Source organism: Columba livia, chromosome 1, assembly GCF_036013475.1.
Source record: "Columba livia isolate bColLiv1 breed racing homer chromosome 1, bColLiv1.pat.W.v2, whole genome shotgun sequence".
Taxonomy (NCBI): Eukaryota; Metazoa; Chordata; class Aves; order Columbiformes; family Columbidae; genus Columba; species Columba livia.
The window spans coordinates 71,723,503-71,744,928 of NC_088602.1; the positions used below are offsets into that span (position 1 = coordinate 71,723,503).

Genomic DNA, 21,426 nt, shown 5'->3' on the forward strand with positions numbered 1-21,426 from the left:
AGACATGCATGGAATTGTACTACTCAAGTGTGGGGAACATGATAAGAAATGCTCCATGCTCCTTTATCCACTTTGTTGCACAGCATGCATAAACTGAGAGAGGATAGGAGGAATATTTGGTTATAATTTTAGCAGCTGCTACCTTATGTTTGTATCCTGGACAACCTTGTGGGGAGCTTCACAGGGAGCCCCAATTATTTGCATTTGCTCTTAAAATTATAATCAAATAGCAAGTTCAGGGAATTTACAGTGTGAACAACACCACAGGAACAAGAAAAAGTTGCTTCCTGGCAGTTTCCTCTACTGCGTGTCATGGAAGTGCTACAGCTTTTCAGGCAAAACAGGAAAAGAGAATCTTGAAGTTGCTGAACTGGCTTTTCTGAACTTTTAAAACAAAACTCAGCCTGAGACAAATAGGTCATAGAGCACATTGAACATTTCAGCCCAGTTTTGCAAAGTTATTAGCAACAGAAAACAGAGTTTGTTATAAAAACTGGCAGGTATCATCAAGTGCATGTATGAATTACAGATATAATATAAACCTTAAAAATAATACTTTTTTATAATTGTTTTTGTAAGTTACCCATAGATCCATTGATACAAGTCACCACTGCTTGTACAGTGTGATATACGCACAAACTGTACAACTCTCTTCTCCCTTAGTTTAGGAAGTTTGAGTCCTGACCTGCCCCTCTCGCTCCATTCAGAGTGAGATACTTTCACTGAAGAAAATGAAATTGTACTGGTACAAAACAGATTTCAAAGTCAGCTTCTGGATCAGATTCTACCTCCAAAATCTCACCTGCAGCTGAGGATCAAATTTAGTCATCAGCTCTACAAAGATGTGCGTTATCCATATGTGGAACAACAACATAAAATGTAGACACTGAAGTCATGTAACCAGGCAAAACACCACAGCAGAGAGTGGCTGCACACTAAGAAATCAGAGCTGAAAATGCAAATCTGAACTTCGGTCCCACATATTGACATTTTAGCATGAATTGAGCACATAGGTTAGATAGCCCTTTTTTTGTATGTCAAACTTTCAAAACTTGCTTGAAAACTTCAGTTTGTTGCCAGGCAGTTACATATTGAGCTTTGACTGCGAGACTTCAAGGCGCTGCTAGCAGAGGTGTCTGGTGTGGGTTGGGCCCTCTGCCCAGACTGTCTCCCCCAAAGACGTTCAGCCTTATCACAGAACACACAAGATCAGTCAATCAGTCAGCAAGCCTCTCTCATATCAGACCACAGAAGTAGGTACCCAGACTATAAGTCTCATCTGTCTAGCCCACTATTAAAATATTTTACTTTCATTTTCCAAGTGGGTATTTTAAAAGTTTCAGCAAAATTGAAGGCGTATTCAGCAAGAGTTTTAAAAATGTCTTGGAAAAAATCTACTTTTTCCACTGAAAATAGAGTAAAATCAAAAATACACTTTCTAATCAGAGAACAAATGTGTGGCCCACCACATTTTCTCGTTAGTAATCAAGGTTATAAATTACCAACTTTCTCTGGTTTTCTTTGATGAATGGAATATATTTTTAGCTGGGCAAGACAATGTAAACATTATCTGTAAAAGAAATAACACTGTCAAGGTCATTCACTTGATGCTATGCATAAACAGCCATGCTACAATTTCACTTTGACCATGTCTTACCACTAAAGTGTTTCCACAGGATTCCAAAGTACTCAGATTGATGATGAAAATGACCACTGCTGGAAAGGTGTTGTTATTGATGAAACCCCTGCAGTGGGCATCCCCATGTTTCCCATTCAGTGCCAGATCTGTCTCAGAATAACCAGAGAAAAGAACTGTGCAAAAATTTATCTTCATAGTAATTGTCTGTACTCCACAGAAAACATTGATATCTCGTTCAGCTGCAAGAAAAATACAGGGAAAGACACTGTAAGAAGATGTATTTTAACTAATCTCCATATAATTATTGTAGCAGTTACTCTAGTATTGTAACTTATGATTAAATAAATTTTTAGAACCCAGTCTCAGCAAAATATTGGAATGTAAAGGTCAGAATTGCATTATTCTGAAGAACAGATTTGACTCTACAGCTTCACTAAAGACAAGACAAGAGCTAATATCATAACATAGTCTCCCACAAAACCATTATTCCAAAATTCCCCAGCAAATCATTCAGTAGCACATCATAAACTGAAGCACTGCGAGGGTGTGGAAAAAAAAACAAGTGGTTAAACATTTGGAGTCTGATTAAATAGCCCCTTTCTGAAATAGAAATTTCCAGTAATTTTGAAAAATTCAGGAGGCCAAGCTCTGCCTTTCAGCCCACTCTGGCATGGAAGTCAAGTGTGTTTGTCTGAGCCTGTCTGGAGTCTACTTTGTATGAGACTGCAGTCTCAGGTTGTGCAGACTTTGAAGTACAATCAACAGCATACCAGTGCAATTTATTATGTTATCTTTAAAGCTGGGTTTTTTTTCAAGAACTATCAACTTTAGCTGTAATGAAAAATCAGTTGGCTCTTGAAAGACAATGATCGATACTGCAAAGCATCTTGCAATCTTTCATTCTTTACATTATGACAATATAAAAGACCTAGAAAACAGCAATTGTTACAAGTGATCAATTTTTGAACAACAGCAAAAAAAAAAAAACTCTTTTTGGATTAATTTGACCTTTTATTCAAAAGTTCTGAAGATTTTTATGTACTTGAACAGAAAAGCATCAAGTAAGGATGTAGGCACAAGCAACAGTTTGTTTTGCTTTAGAGCTGTAACATAGCTTTTCTATAAGGTCTTGTGTGCCTGCAGACAATTGGGGGACTGCTTTTTTTCCCCTAGTGATTTACAAAAAGACATACTGCATTGTGGTAAACACAGACATTACTCCTTTATATAATAACTCATTTATTACATCTATTTAAAGATTAAGTGCTACTAAAAACTGCAGAAGGACTTCAGTCAATACTATACCATTAAACCTGCTGAAACGAATTGTTCCACTGCATTGTCACAACAGAGAGGAAATAAAATCTCCATTATAATGAACTAGCTCTTTCCCCATGGTACAGGAGCACAAGTAGTTTAATATAGACAGCTTTAATGGTGGATTTAAAGCCAAAACAATCAAGCACAGGAAATAACAGACAAAACTCTGTCCTGAGCTAATGTGGTGATAAATGTTATGTACAGGGTGTAAATTTGGGCAGAAAGGTATTGGAGGCAAAACAGGAACTGAAGTGATTTGGCATGAAATTCTCCTGGTTCATACATATACATAATTCCACTAACATAACATGCAAAAATCAAGAAAAAGCATGCCTTTGTATTCACTACTTGAGAACTGTTATGATCCATTTAATTGATGTACTGAGGTAGAGGGAAAGGTACAAAAAGGCAAACGGCAAACTGTGTCTCTACACTTATTTGGACCAATGCACAAACAGTCAGATTGCAACAAATTTCAGGATGTAACATAAAGCAGTTCCATTAATTTTATAACTCCCTTCGAGCCTTTTAAAAAGCAAGATATTACTCTATCTGTTAAGGTACCATTACTACTTGCAAAATTCTCATTTGACACAAAGGTAAATGAGACCATACAGTACAAAAAAAACCTTTGTGCTATACAGGAGGATAAATGACCTTTCCAGACTGAATCTTTTCTGCCCACTACTTTACAAGAAAGTACTGTTGCCAAATTAGTCCATTCTGGAATTAAAACATTATTTGTTCAGATATTCATCTGAAACCAGGTGCAAACAGACCTAATGCTCCTTTAGATGCTAAATATCTAGCTCTAGCTAATTTCTTGTGAATTTAGAGAGGTTAAAATATCATTCCTATATATGTATAAGTTTAAACAAAAAAATGTTTGCATTCCTGCATTCCTGGTTTACTGAGTAAGAGAGGACTGATGGTTTGAAGGTTAGGTCACCCAGCTGATGGGGCCTTAAATATGATTACTTCTTTGCCACAGGGTTTCCATAGAGGCAAAGCACTTGGCCTTTTTCTGACTCAAATCACACAAACTATCTCTAGTCAACAGGACTCATAGGAGCGTCACATGCAAAACAAAGTAAAGCTCAAGAGGTACATAGATAGTACAGTAACAGGGACCATCTTGAATAAAGGACAGACCCATGGCACCACAAGCCAAATGCTGACAGCTCCACTGCTCATTTCTGCTCTGGTAGCCTTCCACACATTGCCAAGATTTGCCCCAGAGCAGGCAGCAAAAAACCTGTAGAGGGCACGAGTTTGCCACAGAACACAGTTGACAAAAATAATTCCACCAGAAGAGGTATGCAAAGACATTTATCATTCAAAAGCAGCTTCTCTGTATGAGCCTCCTCTTTGATCAAATCACTGCTTTGAAGCTGAATTAAAGTGCATAGTGTATGTGAAAAAGCTGCAGTATTTTCTTGTCTTCTACTAAGTTTTCAGTATGTACTTACAGCAAGAGCTCCCTGAACCAAAATTGTGCTTTTCCCACCTGGAGATGGCTCCATCCCCCAAAAGCCTTCCAGAAGCTTTCTTTCTTGCAATGCAGAACTAAAGCTTTTTTCTCCAGGCAACTCTCTGAGGGACAGCAGGACCTGACCTTATTACATACTGTCTAGAACACATCTTGCTTTTGGTATAAAACATTATAGAATTTTCTATCTACCATATAGGGTGGTTTTTTTCTTCATTCCTGCTGACTACTGCATACTTACACACTAAAACAAACCCAAGAACTGCAGAAACAAAAGTCCTGCCTGATTATTTATCATCCTATTCTTGCAGCACTGTCACTATGCAAGAGTCACCTAAGCAATGAATGATAAAAACACAAACAAATGAAAAATGGATGAGCTCCAAGGTTCCTTTAGGAAGGCTTAATTTCTCATCTTTGCTGAAAACAACTTCTGTTCTCCACAGCATTGAAAGAAAAAGAGCAGGCAACTTCAAATCCCAATGGTTTCTCTCATATCTGCACACCACAGACCTCAGCAAGAAAGTCCATTCTCACCCCACGTTTGGGCTTTCAGCTGACAACAATGAAGACTTCTCATGTGGAACAAATCAGGAACAGGAAGAAAGTCCTATCCACAATCAGGCCTTGTGAGCAGTATCTAAGCCCGATGGATGTTTGTTTTGAAATGTTCTCCTTTTTGACCTCTCTCTCACCACTCCCCTTACATTTGAATTCTGGAGGCAGCTGGGCCAGCATCCTCAAAACCACAGCCTGGGCTGAGCAGCCTGGAGAAGCGTAGCAACAGCAACCCTGTTACCCCACAGAGGCTCTCTCAGCCATCTTCTGGGGTTCTTGAACCCTGAAAGCAGAGCTCCAGCAGCCTCACTCAGCTCCATTAGCCCCAGCCCATTTCATAGCAGTCCTTTTCTGTGTACCGAAAATAACACCTGTCAAATTTTGGGACAAAAGGGTTTTCTGAGTTTTACCTCTATCTCAAATGCACAGCTAACAAGTAGAATTATTTTTCTTTCCTAGTTCTCAGAATCAGCACTAAGGCTGTTGATTAAATTCCAACCTTTGAATCTTTGCTGCCTGAGATCACAAACAAGAAAGAGCAGGACTCAACTTTCAGCTCTTACAGGAAGTGCAGGGTGATTAGCATTTACTTAAAAAAAAAAAATTCTGTTTACTTGTAAGCTGAGCAGATTTTCTCCCAAATCCCTGAGACTGGGCAAACATGGAATCTGATATGACCCTTTTTCAAGAGGCAGAACTGCAAGTGGCCCCTAAATACCCACAATAAGAGCTCGATTCAATTAATGAGTATCACATTGCATATATAAAACCTTGGCACAAGGCTGGCGCAAAAAATGACCAGATAAATACTTTAAAAGGACAGAAAGAGGAATCTAAACTTCCCTCTAGCTCTTGCAATCCTCTCAAGAAGCCTGAAACAGAAAAACACTAACATGAGGAAGGTAGATCTGAGGCAAATGGGCACAATTCACCCACACATTTGAGGCAAGCCTGTAAAGTTTTTACTTAAGAAGAGAAATAGAGAAGTACTTTGTTAAATACTCAGATAAACAGTGATTTTGTCAGGGATGAAGACAACATATTCTTCTTTGCATGTCTTATTTATCTACTTCTAATATTCACACCTATTAAGTGAACAAGAATGAATCCCAGTGTTAGTCTTTATGTCAACAAAGCACTTTAAAGTAACACAGAAAACAATAAACAGACTGTAGACTTTCTGCTGACTTAAGTTAATGAAAGAGCAGATTCTTCCTGAAAAAAATCAAAACTATTATTATTCAGAAATCAACAAGACTGGAAGGTATCACAGTGTAATACTAGAGTTCATCACTATGTGGTTCAATTTGATTGCTACCTCAGAAACACAAGATGTGAATGAGCTAGTATTCACAGCTTTTTGAATTATTATTATTCTGCCCAAGAAATAACTGAGGCAAGAAGTATATGCAATGTAACAGAGACTAAAAACGTTCTTTAGCTGAGTAAACCCTGATACACATGTCATTAAGACTGAAATTCCATTTCTATTTCTCATTGTGTTAACAGCTCCAGATATCTGATGTCCCCAAAACGACTTAATTCCCACTTTCCCAGAGGCATGAGTATATGTCATACATAGGTACATCACACGGCTTCACCAGTTCCTAACTAAGCACTTAATGTTGAAATAAGACACTTAATTTTGCCATTGACTTCATTTTGCCCAAAGATAGACAGATATTTATGTAACTAAAAGGACATAATTATATTCTCTTATCCAGATAAAACATGGAAGAAAATCTAGTTAGAAGTTTCAGACTCTTAAATCTATAGAGAACACTTCCAACAACACAACCTCTGGTGACCTTCTTGGGCAGGATAGAGCTCTGGCAAAAGCAGGTCAAACCCCAGTGGAAGGAGGGAAGTTGTATTCATTCCTACTAGGCTGAATTTGACCCGTTGTTCAATTAAAAAGAAAGTAAAGCACAATATTAGAGGAGTTTCATTGTCACCAAGATAGTTAAAACCCAATGTGGAGTCCTGCCCACAGGCTTCAGACAGATTTAAAGCTCTGTATTTAAAAATAAGCACTGCTTTGAACCAAGACAATAAAGAAGCCATTAGAAAAAGATGTCTATTAAACACTTACCAGGAAACCTGCTATGGAGGTTAGCATCACAGTTGTATCCATTGAACTGAGCAGTCACTGAAAGCACTTTAATCGTCAGCAGGAGCAGTAACCATACCTGTTCCATTGCAAAACCTAGCAAAACATTAGGTGGTTATTACACACATCTGTTCATTGCATTAAAGATGCTTACTGCAGACATTTAACCACTCAGGAGGTGATGGTCTCCAGCAAAGGAATTGGGAGGGGGATAAAGCTCACAAGCTTATGTGAAAGAGGCCACAGGCAGCAGGACCCATTTCTCTACTTCTGAGTGTAATTTCTATTAACTTCTGCAGCTTTTAATCAAAACTTGTGACAAAAGAAAGGTACTCAAGCAAGATATGAAAAAAAAGGAAAAAAATCCCTAAAAATATAGTGATAGATTAGGATTGTTTAAATATTTAAACTCCAGGAACTTTTTGACATTTCTGTGTAAAAATTCTTTGAGGAAGACATACTAGAAGAACAGCTTTTACTTAAGCCAAGTCCTTGAAAACCATACAGATAAATGGCTTGCTGAGCAACTCTCAGACTCAAGGTCCTAGAGCAAAAATCTGTTGATATCTATTTGCCAAAAATTTGTTCTTTGAAGCATACATGCAATTGCATTGAGCTCACATACAAACTTAGCACAGACACTTCCATCTACTTGAATTATACGTGGCAACCAGACCAGGAGATCAGAACACGTGAATTTCTAGCATCTTGAGTAATTATTCCTCTGGGGACGAAAAATCCAAGGTGTAATACCTGTGGTATTTAGCACATCCAAAAAAATATCTGATCCATGTTTTTTTCAAAAATATCCCAAAAATATTGAGATTGTTGTCCATGAATCCAAGTGTCACTATTTTTTTAATAAGATTTCACAATCCTATAAAACATATCTGCTGATGCGGACCTCAAACACTGAAATACTGTCCATTTGTCTAGATGGAAACCAAGCAATTCTTAAGATTTAGGAGGTTTGCTTTCTCTAAGACTGTGGAAACAGAGATGCTGACCATCACCTTTCTCAAAATGGACATCAAGGAACATCTGTAAACTCCATAGACAGAGCACACCTAAATGACACCATATTTGGCATAGCAAGTGGTTGTCATGCATCGCTGAGAAGAGCTGGCACCAGCACACGGAGAAGACTTTTGAGACAAACCCTCACTCTTAACTGGATCTTTCATGGCTACACAGTGCTTTGAGCTAAAGTGTGCGCAAATTAATTCCACTAGTTTTCAAGCCAGGCTCACAGAGCACACAAACCTGGGATGTAAAGCCCTGCATTGAAAGACAGACCCACAGGAGACACTGCCAAGTACTCCTTGTCAGCAAACAAACCGTTATACAACAAAGCACTGAGCCAAACTCTACTAAATAAGGTCAAAAGGCTGTCCAAATGTACAGCCATTCATTCCCGTGTAATTCTGAAGTAAACAGAATAAAAACGGAGAACTGAAACACCAGCTTCCTGCTAAGCATGCATGTTTTGTCAGTCAGGTATAATAACTCTTGCTATCATATCCAAAAGAAGTTTTGCTCGCAAGTTCTTCACAACCTCCTCAAAGTGTGACCTAGAGCAACAATGCAACCTCCTTTTAGTTTCAGGTAAATACATAACTCTAAATGAAAGCACTCTCTGACCCTCTACTCCCTTTCCATTAGATTCATGTGGAGGTTGACAGCACTTGTAGCTAATGCTGATCAAGAATTGCGAAAAAAATTGGAGAGAAAATAAAATTGCAAACTGGGTTGCTATGAAACCTCTCTATTTTCATGATCTCCTCAACCTCTCCATTACTTTCAGATGCAGAAATAAGGCAGTGTGTTGTTTACTATGAAAATTCATACTTTATTTTGAAAGATATATTTTTTCCTTTGGAAAATTGGCATTTCTCCAGTGTACTGAAGCCTTACCTCTGCTTGTACCACAGTTCCATCAATAAAGTGGCTATGACTGTTCTGTTGTATATGAGTTGGTTTCTGATGTCCCTTACAATGTTATGAATCAAGGGCAATTTACCAAGATCTAAATCTTACTTCAACTTTCTAACTCCCACAATATTTTTTTGCTACCAAAAAAAAAAAAAAAAAGAAAAAATCTAACAAAACAACAAAAACAAAAACGAACACCAAAACTGTTTGAAAATAATTTAATGAAAGATTACACTGACAAAGCTGTAGCTATTATTTTAGATGAAAAGCAGAACTTAAATAAATTCTAAAATTTTAATTATTAAACTTAAGTTCTGCTGCTGTGTTTCAGAGGAAGGAGAGGTGATTGCTAAGGAGCAAAGCTGAATTAAGACATTAAGTATTTATAGCATTAGTTCTCTCGCTGTATTCAGAACAAGTCAGATTTTAACACAACCGATAACGTCCTACTTGTTTTCTGGCTATTGTCTCATCTGCATATGGATCAACATGCAGATCCACATCACCAACTGAGCTGACTACTGCTGATTTCAGTTAAATGAGTTAGGAACGTGCATTATTTTTCATTTCTAGAGAGAACTGCACAGCTAGAAAGCACCATGAAAGGCCAACCTCACTTATCTGCCCACCCCAGTAAGAATCGAGGCAGCCATCCCTGCTTTTCCAGCCTGTTCTAAAAGGCCTCTAGCAATTTATTTCTCAACAGAAATTTATAAAACTTCAGTCCCCCAAATGTAATAAGGCATCATAACCAAAATATTTGTACAATACTGATACTGCTGAGCATTTCATCCAATTAAAGAAGAAACCATAAAAGTTTTATCAAAATAGCAGCAGAAACATCATCATCTTATTGCCTGTACATGAATATGAAATGATAATTCCACATACAAAAAAAGGAATGTGATATGCAAGTGTCAGGAATAGGGTGATTTATAATCCAGGAGTCACCAAATTCACGTGGAATATGTTCACCTTTTTTCTTCTACTTAGTATGCAATTCTTTAAGCCTTTATCAAGGAATAGAGCTCTTGGTGGTTTAAAAAAAAATCAAAACAAACAAACAAACAAAATGAACAAATGAACAAAACAAAACCCAAACAAACAAAAAAACACCACCTGCTTCTTTGGTCTAGTAGCATACATTTTTGGCTGTTAAGAAGACTTTCATGATTCCGAAGATGCCAACAAACACTGCAAGGGAAATGTGATCCTTTCTATCTACAAAACTCTTAACTGACAAACCAGTACCAGGTTTCACTGATGCACCCAGAGTTCTTGTCTGTGTTTGTTAGACCTCAACTCCAGCTTTTTCTGTTAAGCAACTTCAATGATCTTTTAATGTTTATGTTACTGACCAGTCCAGATCACCTCAAAAAATCCTGTAACGGTCACCTAAATAATTTTACTTCTAAGGGTTTCTGCCGCTACCCATCCACCTAAGGATCTCTTCCAAACAGGGTCTGGCACTTTCTATTTAGCAAAGGAAACATTCTTTCCCTTGACCTGGAGGTGGAGGTAGAAAACCCTCATGTAGGAGTTCCATTAACACAAAAATAAATTCACATGACAACTACCTCAAGCATGACTAGAACAAAAGAGGCCAGGTATAGATAAAGAGACAGTCAAGGATTTAAAGACCTACCAAACTTGGTTAATTAAATCATTTCAGAGACCATGGTTCACATAGATTTCTAAAACAGTCAGTTCAAAGGAAAAACAGCCCAACATATCCAGGTTTCAATGTAATAAAATTAAACTTCCAGAATCCTGAAACAGTCAGGGTATGAATCTCAGCTGAACAAGAGCTGTCTTTATATTTGGCACTGAGTCACAACTGCAGGTCTTACTGTTCTGTGTTGCATAACATTGAAGAGTACACTGAGGGAAGAGTTGAAACATGCAGTCTTCAATTTAATTGTCACCATTTTACAAAGCGGTTTTCCCTGCTTTCATAAACTCCATCATGTCAGAAAACCCACATAAAATTTCAAAGAAAATATGTTTATGATTTAAACAAAAGCCTTTCTGAGTCAACTTAGGAATATAGTTTCATGGAGAAGCAATCCTTTGACCTATCTAGATTCCCTCTTCTTTCCTCTCTTAACACCCAAGATTAATTTCTCTTCTTCACCCATGCTCTCTAAAAAGATCTTAAATTTCCATTGTGAACAGTATTCACCGATTCAGCCCTACATTTTTATTGAAACTCATATGTGAGCTATTTCTGACTTCTGAGCATATTACTTATGTCACATATTCATGTTGTATTTTATGAGAACATCCTATAATCTACCGCTTGTTCACTATTTTTCTTTCACATGGTGTGGCAGTACTGCAAAATAATATGGTGATCTTTATGTCTTTTGACTGGATAAGTCTCAAAAAAATTGTTAATAGTAATAATAAAAACTTATCTGAAGAAAATTATAGATGTGATAAGCATATAATAAAGCTGGTGGAACATTTATAAGTGTTTTCATACATATCTAGTAACTGCCTAAATGTTCTTTAGTGTTGTACATTAGGTGTCTACAAGTAATGGAATAGAAAAATTACTACTTTTACTTTTAAAAATATTTAAAAATTGTCATTATATAGTTCAATGCATACTTCTCAGTCATCTCATGATAAAGATAGTTCCTTGCCTTTTTGGTTTACATTTGTCTTACTGCCATGCTTGCTTCAGCATCTGCATTCAAGTTGTGAATAGTTGTGACGTGTGTTAACTGTATGGCTGTCAGGTCTTCCAGAACTGCTTTGCTTCGAGACAAGTGCTAGATTAATTTGCTGTTAGTTAAAAGTAACCCAGTGGATAAAAATAGAATACCTCTCTACCTCAAGTTCTTCAGTGGAACTTTCTCTTTTAGCTTGTACATCCTGTTGTAACAAATTATCCAGATCACATTTACACAATTGCCTTCCACTTCTTTATCTCCTTCGCTCTTCTGATGCAGATTAAATAGGACTTGGATCTTTACAGTATCTGTTTGAAGACAAGCCTACAAATGGTGTTAATTCCCTTTTTTCAAAGGGATTGTCACAGAAATAAAGGGCACATGAGATGTGAAGAACTTTAAGACACATTTCAAGTATAAAATTTCCCTCTGCTTGTGGATCTTTGTTGCTGAGACTTTGAAACACAAATTTTCTTACAGATTTCCCTTATTTCAGACTCCATAGTGCTGTCCCATTTCTGACAACAAGCAGAACCTGCAGAGCTGAAAAAATATATATATGCAGACATGCACGCACCCATATACACATGACAAACATATACACAGAGGCACATTTATATATACCTTAAAGGTCAATAGTTTCCTAAACAGAGGACTAAAGCTGATGACAGACTTAAACCTGTGAACAGACTGAATGTTCTCAAAATTACAGTATTTGAGGGCACACATCACAGAAATACAACAAATGTAATAATTTAACACATATGAGGAAATAATAAAACTAAGAACAGAAATCAGTGCACCCTAGAATGTACAAGAACAGCTGATTTTTTTTTTTCCTCCTACAAAAATTAGAAAACAGTTTTGGTTTAAATAGGTGAATTAATCTATCTTGTAGCTATTCAAAACTCAAAGAGCATTTGTGGACTATGCAAGAAAGATCACACATTAAACACATATATATATAGTTAGGCATAGAGTTGCCCTTAGCATCAATTATTTGGTCTCAGAATGACCCATGTCTATTTGCTAGTCATATATTTCCACTCAATTCCTGAGATCTAAAACCAAGAGTCCTAGAGATTAGCTCCATACTGCATCAACTGTGTAATTAAATGTTGGGTCAAAGCTTGGAGCCTTTCTTGCATCAAATTTCCACTAGAACCAAATAGGAGCTTTACTTGATGAAGAGTAACTCACAGCCAAAATCTCAAATGTCAAGATGTTTTTCGAATCAAGGAGGTGCCTACAGCGTCCAAGGAAAATGAGACCGGGGAACAAATTTTCTGATAATAATAATAATAATAATAATAATAATAATAATAATAATAATAATAATACAAAGCTTTTGCTTTTATTCTAAAGTTAAAAAAAATATGGTTTATTTCCAGTCTTTTTACCACAATCCCTTTCATGGGATAAAAAAGCCAAAGGTACTGAGAAAGAGACAATTTTCCATAAAAGGAAGCCACACAAAAATCACTAGGCTGTAATCTGAAAGACTTCAAATTTTGACAAACACTCTACATGGGCAACTGAAATTGCCATAATATTTATGGCATAAAATATTTAAATATATAAAATATTTATATGGAAGCAATGCATAGCTTGATTATGAATGGAAACTAAATAACCGTTCTAAATCCTGCTGAACATCAAGAGGCTGAAAACCTAGATCTAGTTCCCAAAGACACAGCTCAGTACTTTTCTTGTGAATCTTATTACTGGTAGTGAGAATTAAATGTGTATGCTGGGTAAATAATAGAAGCCTTAGAGTCATGTAGTATTCTTCAACCTATAAAATCAGCAAAAGGTGTTCTTAAAGATATATCCACTAACATAGGTCCAGCTGGAGCTTCATCTCCAAGCCTTGGATAGGCAAAGCTCCAGCTGAGCCTGTTTTTCTGCCTGCCTCAAGACTCAGGAAATGTAATTGGTATACCATAGTGCCAATAAGCTGGGGGGGGGAAAAAAAAAAAACACAAAAACAAACAAACAAACAAACAAACAAACAAACAAACCCTACATTTTAGCACTTCAAAACATTCATAATAATACTTTAAACATTGTACTTCATGTGCTTGCTTCATTGTTACAACAATGTTGGTTGGATGCTCTGGGATTTTTTTAATCTGCTCTGGAAAGAAACTAAGTTAACTGCATACTTACAAGGTAAAAAGCAAAGCAGTGATCCAATTAAGAACATGACTATATGAAATATTTCAAATAGCTTTATACAAAGTATCATAATACCTTCTTCCAATGAGACAGACTATTAAGCAAATAGCTATTAAAGCATAAAAAACTGAACAAGCCAGAGATCTTGACTTACTAGATCTATTTAAACGCGTTCACTTAAGACTGTTGAAGTCGCAGAGCAACCTGTTTACCTGCTATTCTGTGCTAAATATCAGAGTTATTCCAACTTTTCCTCCATCCACTAGTGAAATACTGATATTCTTCAAATGCGCTATCTTCCCCCCACCTCTTTCTATTATTTTTACTGTAGTTATGCTTAGTGATGGAACGGTTGGCTTCTACTTCAAATATTATGAGAATACTTGCTTTGCTGTTTTACAAAGTTGACTTCTATAGGATATTTAGATCTTTCTTCCTGCATTTCTCAGAAAATACTGCTAAAACTCTTCCAGAAATGCTAGTGTTTTCCAAATCATGTCCATCATATCATGCAATGAAAGTACTTAAATATGTATCTAATAGATATATATTTTAAAAACTTTAAGTTTGTGTTTGAAATTATGTTTCCAACTCCATGGTTCACAGATATCTCAATAAAACGTGAAAACACAAGTTAAAGTTCCAGATATAAAAATGCACACAAATCACATCTCCTGAGCCTCACAGGAAAGACATGTTTCTATTCTGTTCTTCCAAAATGCATGAATTAACCACTGTTTCCCATAGGACATTCACGCAGATACAAAGCACAGAATGTTATCAGTAAGAACAGATTTGAGAGGAAAACAGGTCTGAAGGAAGTGATTTATGGTGAAAGCTTTGGATCTGAATTAAAGAATTTTGGACAAATTGTCCTCTCAGTTTCATACTCTTCTTATTGTCTGCTACATTAGAAAAACTTTTATATCAGCAATAGACCTGAGGAAAAAAGAAAAGAAAAGAAAAGAAAAGAAAAGAAAAGAAAAGAAAAGAAAAGAAAAGAAAAGAAAAGAAAAGAAAAGAAAAGAAAAGAAAAGAAAAGAAAAGAAAAGAAAAGAAAAGAAAAGAAAAGAAAAGAAAAGAAAAGAAAAGAAAAGAAAAGAAAAGAAAAGAAAAGAAAAGAAAAGAAAAGAAAGAAAAGAAAAGAAAAGAAAAGAATAATAAAGGAAATTCAGTATAAGATTTGGATCCTATTGCAGTGATCTGGAAAGATTTTAGTCAAATTTGGAGGTTCTGGACAAATAAGACCCCCTTTTAATCATTAAAACCCATATAATTTGACTCAACTACAGACTGGCTATTACACGTAGAAGCATCTGTAATGAACACTACTACGGCATTTTTAAAACATTGCCTAATTAATCAAATACTGAGAAAAAAATGGCCAGTTTTGCTCTCTTGTATGTGTTTCGCATCGTGTTCCTATTTCACTTTCAGAGGAGACATTGCAATTTGAAAACCTCTGAGAGACTAAAGCAAGTCCAGGTTCATCTTGAACTGAAAAACAAAAGCAGCAACGATGTCGAGTCCCTTGTACAGGGAATGTACAAAGAGTGTCCCTAAGTCCTGGAACAAAGAGGTTGTTCCTAGGCTAAAATGCATTCTCGATACACGCACATTCAGTCTCCAGATTTCCTTCTCAGACTACTGATCATTACAGGGGTTCCATCAACTAGAAAATTTACAGACACTATCAAATCATTTGATATAGGCCCCTGAAGAGCGGTCGCACATTAATGGCCTTCAGTTGACTCTAATCATGGTCTGGATTCAAACACACTGATGTAGTGATTAGAAACTCTCAATCCTATTGCCTTCCCCCAGGGCCCTGCAGTCACATGGGCAGATAAAGATCTAAATCGGTATCATTCTACTTAATTACTCTTTTTACACTTTTGAAGAGAGCAATATAAATATATACCTTCAGTAAATAATGCTTGATGTCACTAGCAAGTAGATTATACTGCAGCCATCTGTTTGCAGCTTGAAAAACTACCAGTAAAACAAGACTTCCCTGACAAAAAGCAGCAACAGTGTATGCCATCATGATTATTTCTATTTCCTCACTTTTAGGAACAGAAATTAAGCAATAAAGTTGTAGAATACTGCTGCAGTACAGTACAGCCTTATCTATTCCTTAGAAGTTAAACAAATTCGTAGTAAATAATGCTGCTAGTATCTTCATCTAAAAAAGGGTGTAATACCACAGATTTCATAATGCTGTGAAATAAGAGATCACTTATACTGTTCCCATATTTCTATTTAAAAAATAATAATTATTTCTATTGTGAAATAAAAAATATTATTTACGGATATTCCTTTCACTATGTCTCAAGTCCCTCTTATAGCCATTTTGGATTTAAAACAAGGTTTGAAGTAATTTTCAAGCCAATCTCTAAAACAAGCCTGAGGGGTACTGCTCAAGACCTAGCTGAAAGAAAACAAAATATGATGCATTCATAAAAATATTCTTTGATCAAGAGCATGCAAGTAGGGCCAACACTCCTATCTTCTGCACTTAGACCATGATAAAGTTTCCTCTCACAGTACACAAAGCAATTACAGTAACTATATCAATTTGGACTGTATCAGTTCATCAGTTTAACCAAAGACTTGATTTCAAATCCCCACTATCTTCATTCAAGAATATATTGTTATTATTTTTACTTAAAAAAAAAAAAACACAAAGGTGGTGCAATTACCATGTCCAGTCACCTTTGTGACCAGAGACAATGTAATTTCCAATCAGCGAACCCATGTCATTCGATGGCAGTGGAGTCAGATAAGAAGTCTCGCTTATCAAAATTTTCCTCCATCAATGCAACGATTGTGGGAACAGGTTGACTGACACCGCAAGTTGGAAAATATTGTCTCCTTCAAGCAATGGATTGTTTCCCTCCTGAAAGCAACATGAGTGGGTTTGACATGGATTGATAGTCTCAGCACTGCAACAGGTTTGTAACCTTCCTCCCCTCACATTAATAGCATGAGTCTGGCCTGGGTACCTTTAGGTAAAAGCTAAGTTGTGAAAAAAAAAAAAATCACCTCTTTTTACAGTTGGATGCTGATCTGCCTTCCTGTTTTCATTAGCCATTCCCTGCATACTTCTTCCCCAACAAACTACCACTGAGATTTTCCAGTGAGGTTAAATTTGCCTGACAGGTGATAAAAATGAGAATTTTCATTAAAAAGTAACGAATTATCTGACATTTACCACTACTTTAGTAAGTTCTAGTTGGCTGACATGGTGGGCACTTACCCAAATCCCCTGTAGGTGTTGAGTCAGCTGTACTCCATCTATCCTGTGCTCCTGCATGTGATCAAGTGTTCATCTCCTCTGCCCTGCAGAACTTTTTCAGAAAATACCGTGAGCTTGTGGATGGGGTAAAAGAGACACTCATTATGAAAATTCTTTTAAAAATAGGTTTGGATTTAGATGGGAAAATGTGACAGGTCTCAGAATACTTTACAAGTCTGTTCATCATCAACCTGAAACCTGAGCGAGATCTTTATGGTGGTTTTTTTCAATCCTCTGCCTCTTTTTTTCTTGCAGCCTTTTGATCTGCTTCTCACCACTTGTATGAAGATCTCCAAAGGACCATGTGGGGCAAACAATCAACCTCTAGAAATTATTCTGTCATCAGCTTGTTGAGGGAAAACCTTGTCTGCTTAAAAAGAGGGTGGGAGGAAGGAGAGAGATGGAAGCACTGAGATAGGATCAGTAACGAAGCTGCAAGGTTATCAATGTCTCATTGTGTGTTGTGAGAAGTGTCTATTTTTTTCAATTCTGAGCTAAATTCATAGTACTAAACAAAACAAAAGCAAAGAGAGCAACATTTCGCGCTGCGATGAAAATGTGATATAGGGGTGTCATCATGAATACAGGTGTCAACAGAATGATAATTACCAACAGGACATCAATGCACACAAAGCCAAGTGTATACAAAGGCAAAGATCAAGCTGCTAGAAACCAAAGCTGTCTCATAATATCTACTCCCCAATCTCTGGGATTTGGAGGGGGGTGGGGGGAAGGTGTTTAACTCCCTTTTGTTGCAATAGTTTTTTTCTTCCTTCTTGCCTCCTTTTATCCCCTCCCTTCAGTTTCTATTGCAACCATTTATGCCTGGAAGCTTTTGTTACACCTTTGGCCAGGGAAAAACAGGAGTTTATAGGTTTTGGCACCACAGAGAAAGCTTTGAGGTTCCTGGATTTGTTGGGGCTTAGGACAGTTTTTAGAAAAGGCTTGCCTCTACCATGCCTTCACTTCAGCCAGCTCCTCTTAAACATCAAAGTGCCCCAGAGCACACTGTGCACGTTCATGGTAACCCAGGCAGGCCCCAAAGAGCAGTCATGGCAGAACCAGTGGCAATATGATGCATTGACCCCTTCTCCTCTTCATGGTTCTATCATGTCAGAGCACCGACAGAAGAAAGCAGATTTCCCTTTCATCACTGAAGCACCTTGCAGAGGCACAGACCTTGGAGAAGGAGCTCCTAGAGGAACTTCAGAGGGCTCATAAGTCTGCTTGTCCCCTGCCTGCTCTCAGTTTCTCCATTATTATTATTACTTTAAAAAGTGGGATGTTCACCTGCCCTTTCCTGAACTACCCCCTGCAAGTCACCTCCACATGTGGGAGATCAGCAGCCTTGTCACCCAGTGACACTGTGCACAGCTCCAGTAGAGTAGAGGAAGATCACAGAACCATAGAGTAGTTTGGGTTGGAAGGGACCTTCAAAGTTCTAGTCCAACCCCCCTGCAATGAGCAGGGACATCTTCAACTAGATCAGGTTGGTCAGAGCCCCATCCAGCCTGGCCTGGAATGTCTCCAGGGATGGGACATCTACCACCTCTCTGGGCAATTGTTCCAGTTTCACCACCCTCATCATAAAAAATTTCTCCCTTATAACTAGTCTGCATCTCCCATCTTTTAGTGTAAAACCATTATGCCTTGTCCTATGACAACAGGCCCTGCTAAAAAGTCTGTCCCCACCCTTCTCATAGGCCATTTTTAAGTACTGAAAGGTTCCAATAAGTTTTCCCTGGAGCCTTCTACAGGCTGAACAACACCAACTCTCTCAGCCTGTCCTCACAGCAGAGCTTTTTTGTGGCCTCCTCTGGAACCTCTCCAACAAATCCATGTCTTTTCTGTACTGAGGGCTCATTTCAGCTTTCTCACAGTCCTGAATGGAGGTAGCTCCAGCACACACACAACATTATAATAGAAATGTAATACAGTCTGGACTTCAGCTAATAAAAAGATAAACCAAGAGATATGCAGCAATGACACTTTCCAGTCTTTTACTTCATCTTAAGTGTTTAGACAGGTTTGACACCTCATCACACAAATCCACAATGAACTATCTATCTGAGTATAATATCGGTTTCACAAACAGGAGTGTTTAAAGCACAGTCTACCCTTGAGTAGGTTTCCAAAATGGGAATCTTGATTTATTTTATTTTTTTTCTTAAGACACATAAAATATCGAAAGTCATCCCTTGCCTTTTAGTCCTCAGGTGAGATTATTAAAAGCATCAAATCATCTTAAGACACTGTGACAGCAAGTACAGCTTCTGCAACATTTGGGTTTCTTCCCTCTGTACGGATATGCACACAATATATATACAACACATATACAGTATCCCAGCTGTCATCCCACCTTCCTCTTACGGCAGACTATGCTTTTCAATAAATAAAAGGGACAAGGCACCAGGCTGTAGGCCAGGTCCTTATAACCCGAGACTCAGCCAAGAAACCATCTCAGCTGCTATGTGCAGAGGAGGGGTGGCTGTGCCTCCTCAATCTATTAAAACTCCATAGGCAAAGGGTAAAGCAGCCTCAGCATGTCTTATCAGTAGTTAACTGCTCTTATTTATAGAAAGAAATCAATCAACGTGTCTCTGTACTTAGTAACGGGCACTTCACTCCTACCACTCTGTACATATAAGTGACCTGGAGGTTATGCCACATGCACTATAAAAACCAAGGGTTTTTTTTCAAGTTGTCTATAATAAAAAAATTGGTAATTCCACTGCTACATAATGTGTTATTTATCTACTATTTACATTCAGAATAAAAAGAAAACCCTGAATTCATTAACATGGAAAAATAAGACAAACCTGAGTATTTCACCATTAAACCTTGAAGGAATATCCCCCCAACTATCTGGTTCTCTAAACTTACACAGTTTGCTCATAAATAAATAAATTTCACTATGTATAATACTTAGTAGTTTTGCAAGCTTTCAGTGTAATTTCAAACAGTTATTCTGGCCAGAACAAATATAAGACCATAGCGCTATGAACATATTACCTAAAGATCGTTCCAAATGTAGCTCATTTTGACTAAAAGACACCTTGCTCATTTCCAGATTCAAAATCTGTCTCCATTCCAAACAAGCTGATTCTTCTAAACACCAATTTTACAGGAGTTTTGGACACAGTCTGTTTACAAGTTTTAGCAATTAGCATCTAAGGAGATTTCTTTTATCCTCCAGAAAGACACAATGCATAAGCAAAACCATTTCTCCTCCTCTCTCCTCCAGGGTTTGGAAAGCCCCCACTCACCCACATTTGCTGCTGATATTTAAACACCTGCAAGCAGACAGAGTATCTGCAAGAGGACTGGAAAACTCAATAGAACTCTAGAGAACAAATTCCAAATAAAAGGAAAATCCAAAGATTATTAGTTAGTCCATACACAAGGCAAATTCTATTGCTGATTTGCCCATGGTATCACTTCAGTTTGACAGGTTTGCATTTGTCTTAAAAAAAAAAAGCAACACCAAAACACAAAAACAAGAACACACACAACCCACAATATGATCATGTATTATTAACCAGAAAAAAAAAATCCTTAAGTTTTTGTCACTATTTTCCTCTTGTATAGAGCTCTGGAGATATCCTAGACTTGCTTTTACCAAATTTAAGCCAATATCTGAACTTCACCATTAATGTGAAATTCCACAAAGCTCAGCTGTAATAGATTTCTCACTTTTTTAAGCACAGAGGAGAAATAAGATTATTTCAAAACAAAATATTCTTCAGTTTTATAAGTTGTATGAAATTCCTATTCTCAATTCAAAAGTGAAACACTTTGCTCTTATAACAGGGACTCTGCCTTTTTGGAAATGGGTTCTGAAGATGCATAGTGATTGCTGGAGGGTCTGTGAAATTAATTTTGTGGCCTAAATGGTCTTCTATGGGAACAATTCAACCAAAGTGCATTTTTATTGTTTAGGAACAGAGGAAGTCTTATTCATTATTAGATAAGTAGCTTATGTAGCCATAAGTCTCATCTAGAATACACCTCAACACCAAGTGTTTCAAAAAAATTCAGGGAAAACAAGAATGCCTAAAAGCATTCTAAAAGCAAAAAGTCTCAAGTGACAAAACACAAACAAGCAAACCTTTCACACAAAATAATCTTACAGAAGTCAGCTTATATTTGGGACCTATACTGGTATATATAGCCTTATATTTGCCAGGGATCTCATGGATTTCCTCTCTAGACGCTATCATCACC

The 21,426-nt window shown here is 37.2% G+C and overlaps 1 protein-coding gene across 2 annotated transcripts in view; it reads right to left on the reverse strand.

Moving 5' to 3' along the window:
• Positions 1–17,326, reverse strand: part of ZPLD1 (zona pellucida like domain containing 1) — a 35,022-nt gene extending 17,696 nt beyond the window's left edge. The window contains exons 1-3 of one of the 2 annotated variants that reach the window (XM_065061486.1): positions 17,164–17,326; positions 7,099–7,212; positions 1,658–1,878 (exon numbers count right to left, since the gene is read on the reverse strand). In XM_065061486.1, coding sequence (XP_064917558.1) covers positions 1,658–1,878; positions 7,099–7,204 — 327 coding nt within the window. In that variant the 5' untranslated portion in view covers positions 7,205–7,212; positions 17,164–17,326. Of the gene's footprint in view, positions 1–1,657; positions 1,879–7,098; positions 7,213–16,606; positions 16,737–17,163 lie in introns of those variants that run through there. The other variant, XM_065061491.1, reaches the window with a different exon arrangement.
• Positions 17,327–21,426: the final 4,100 nt, after the last annotated feature.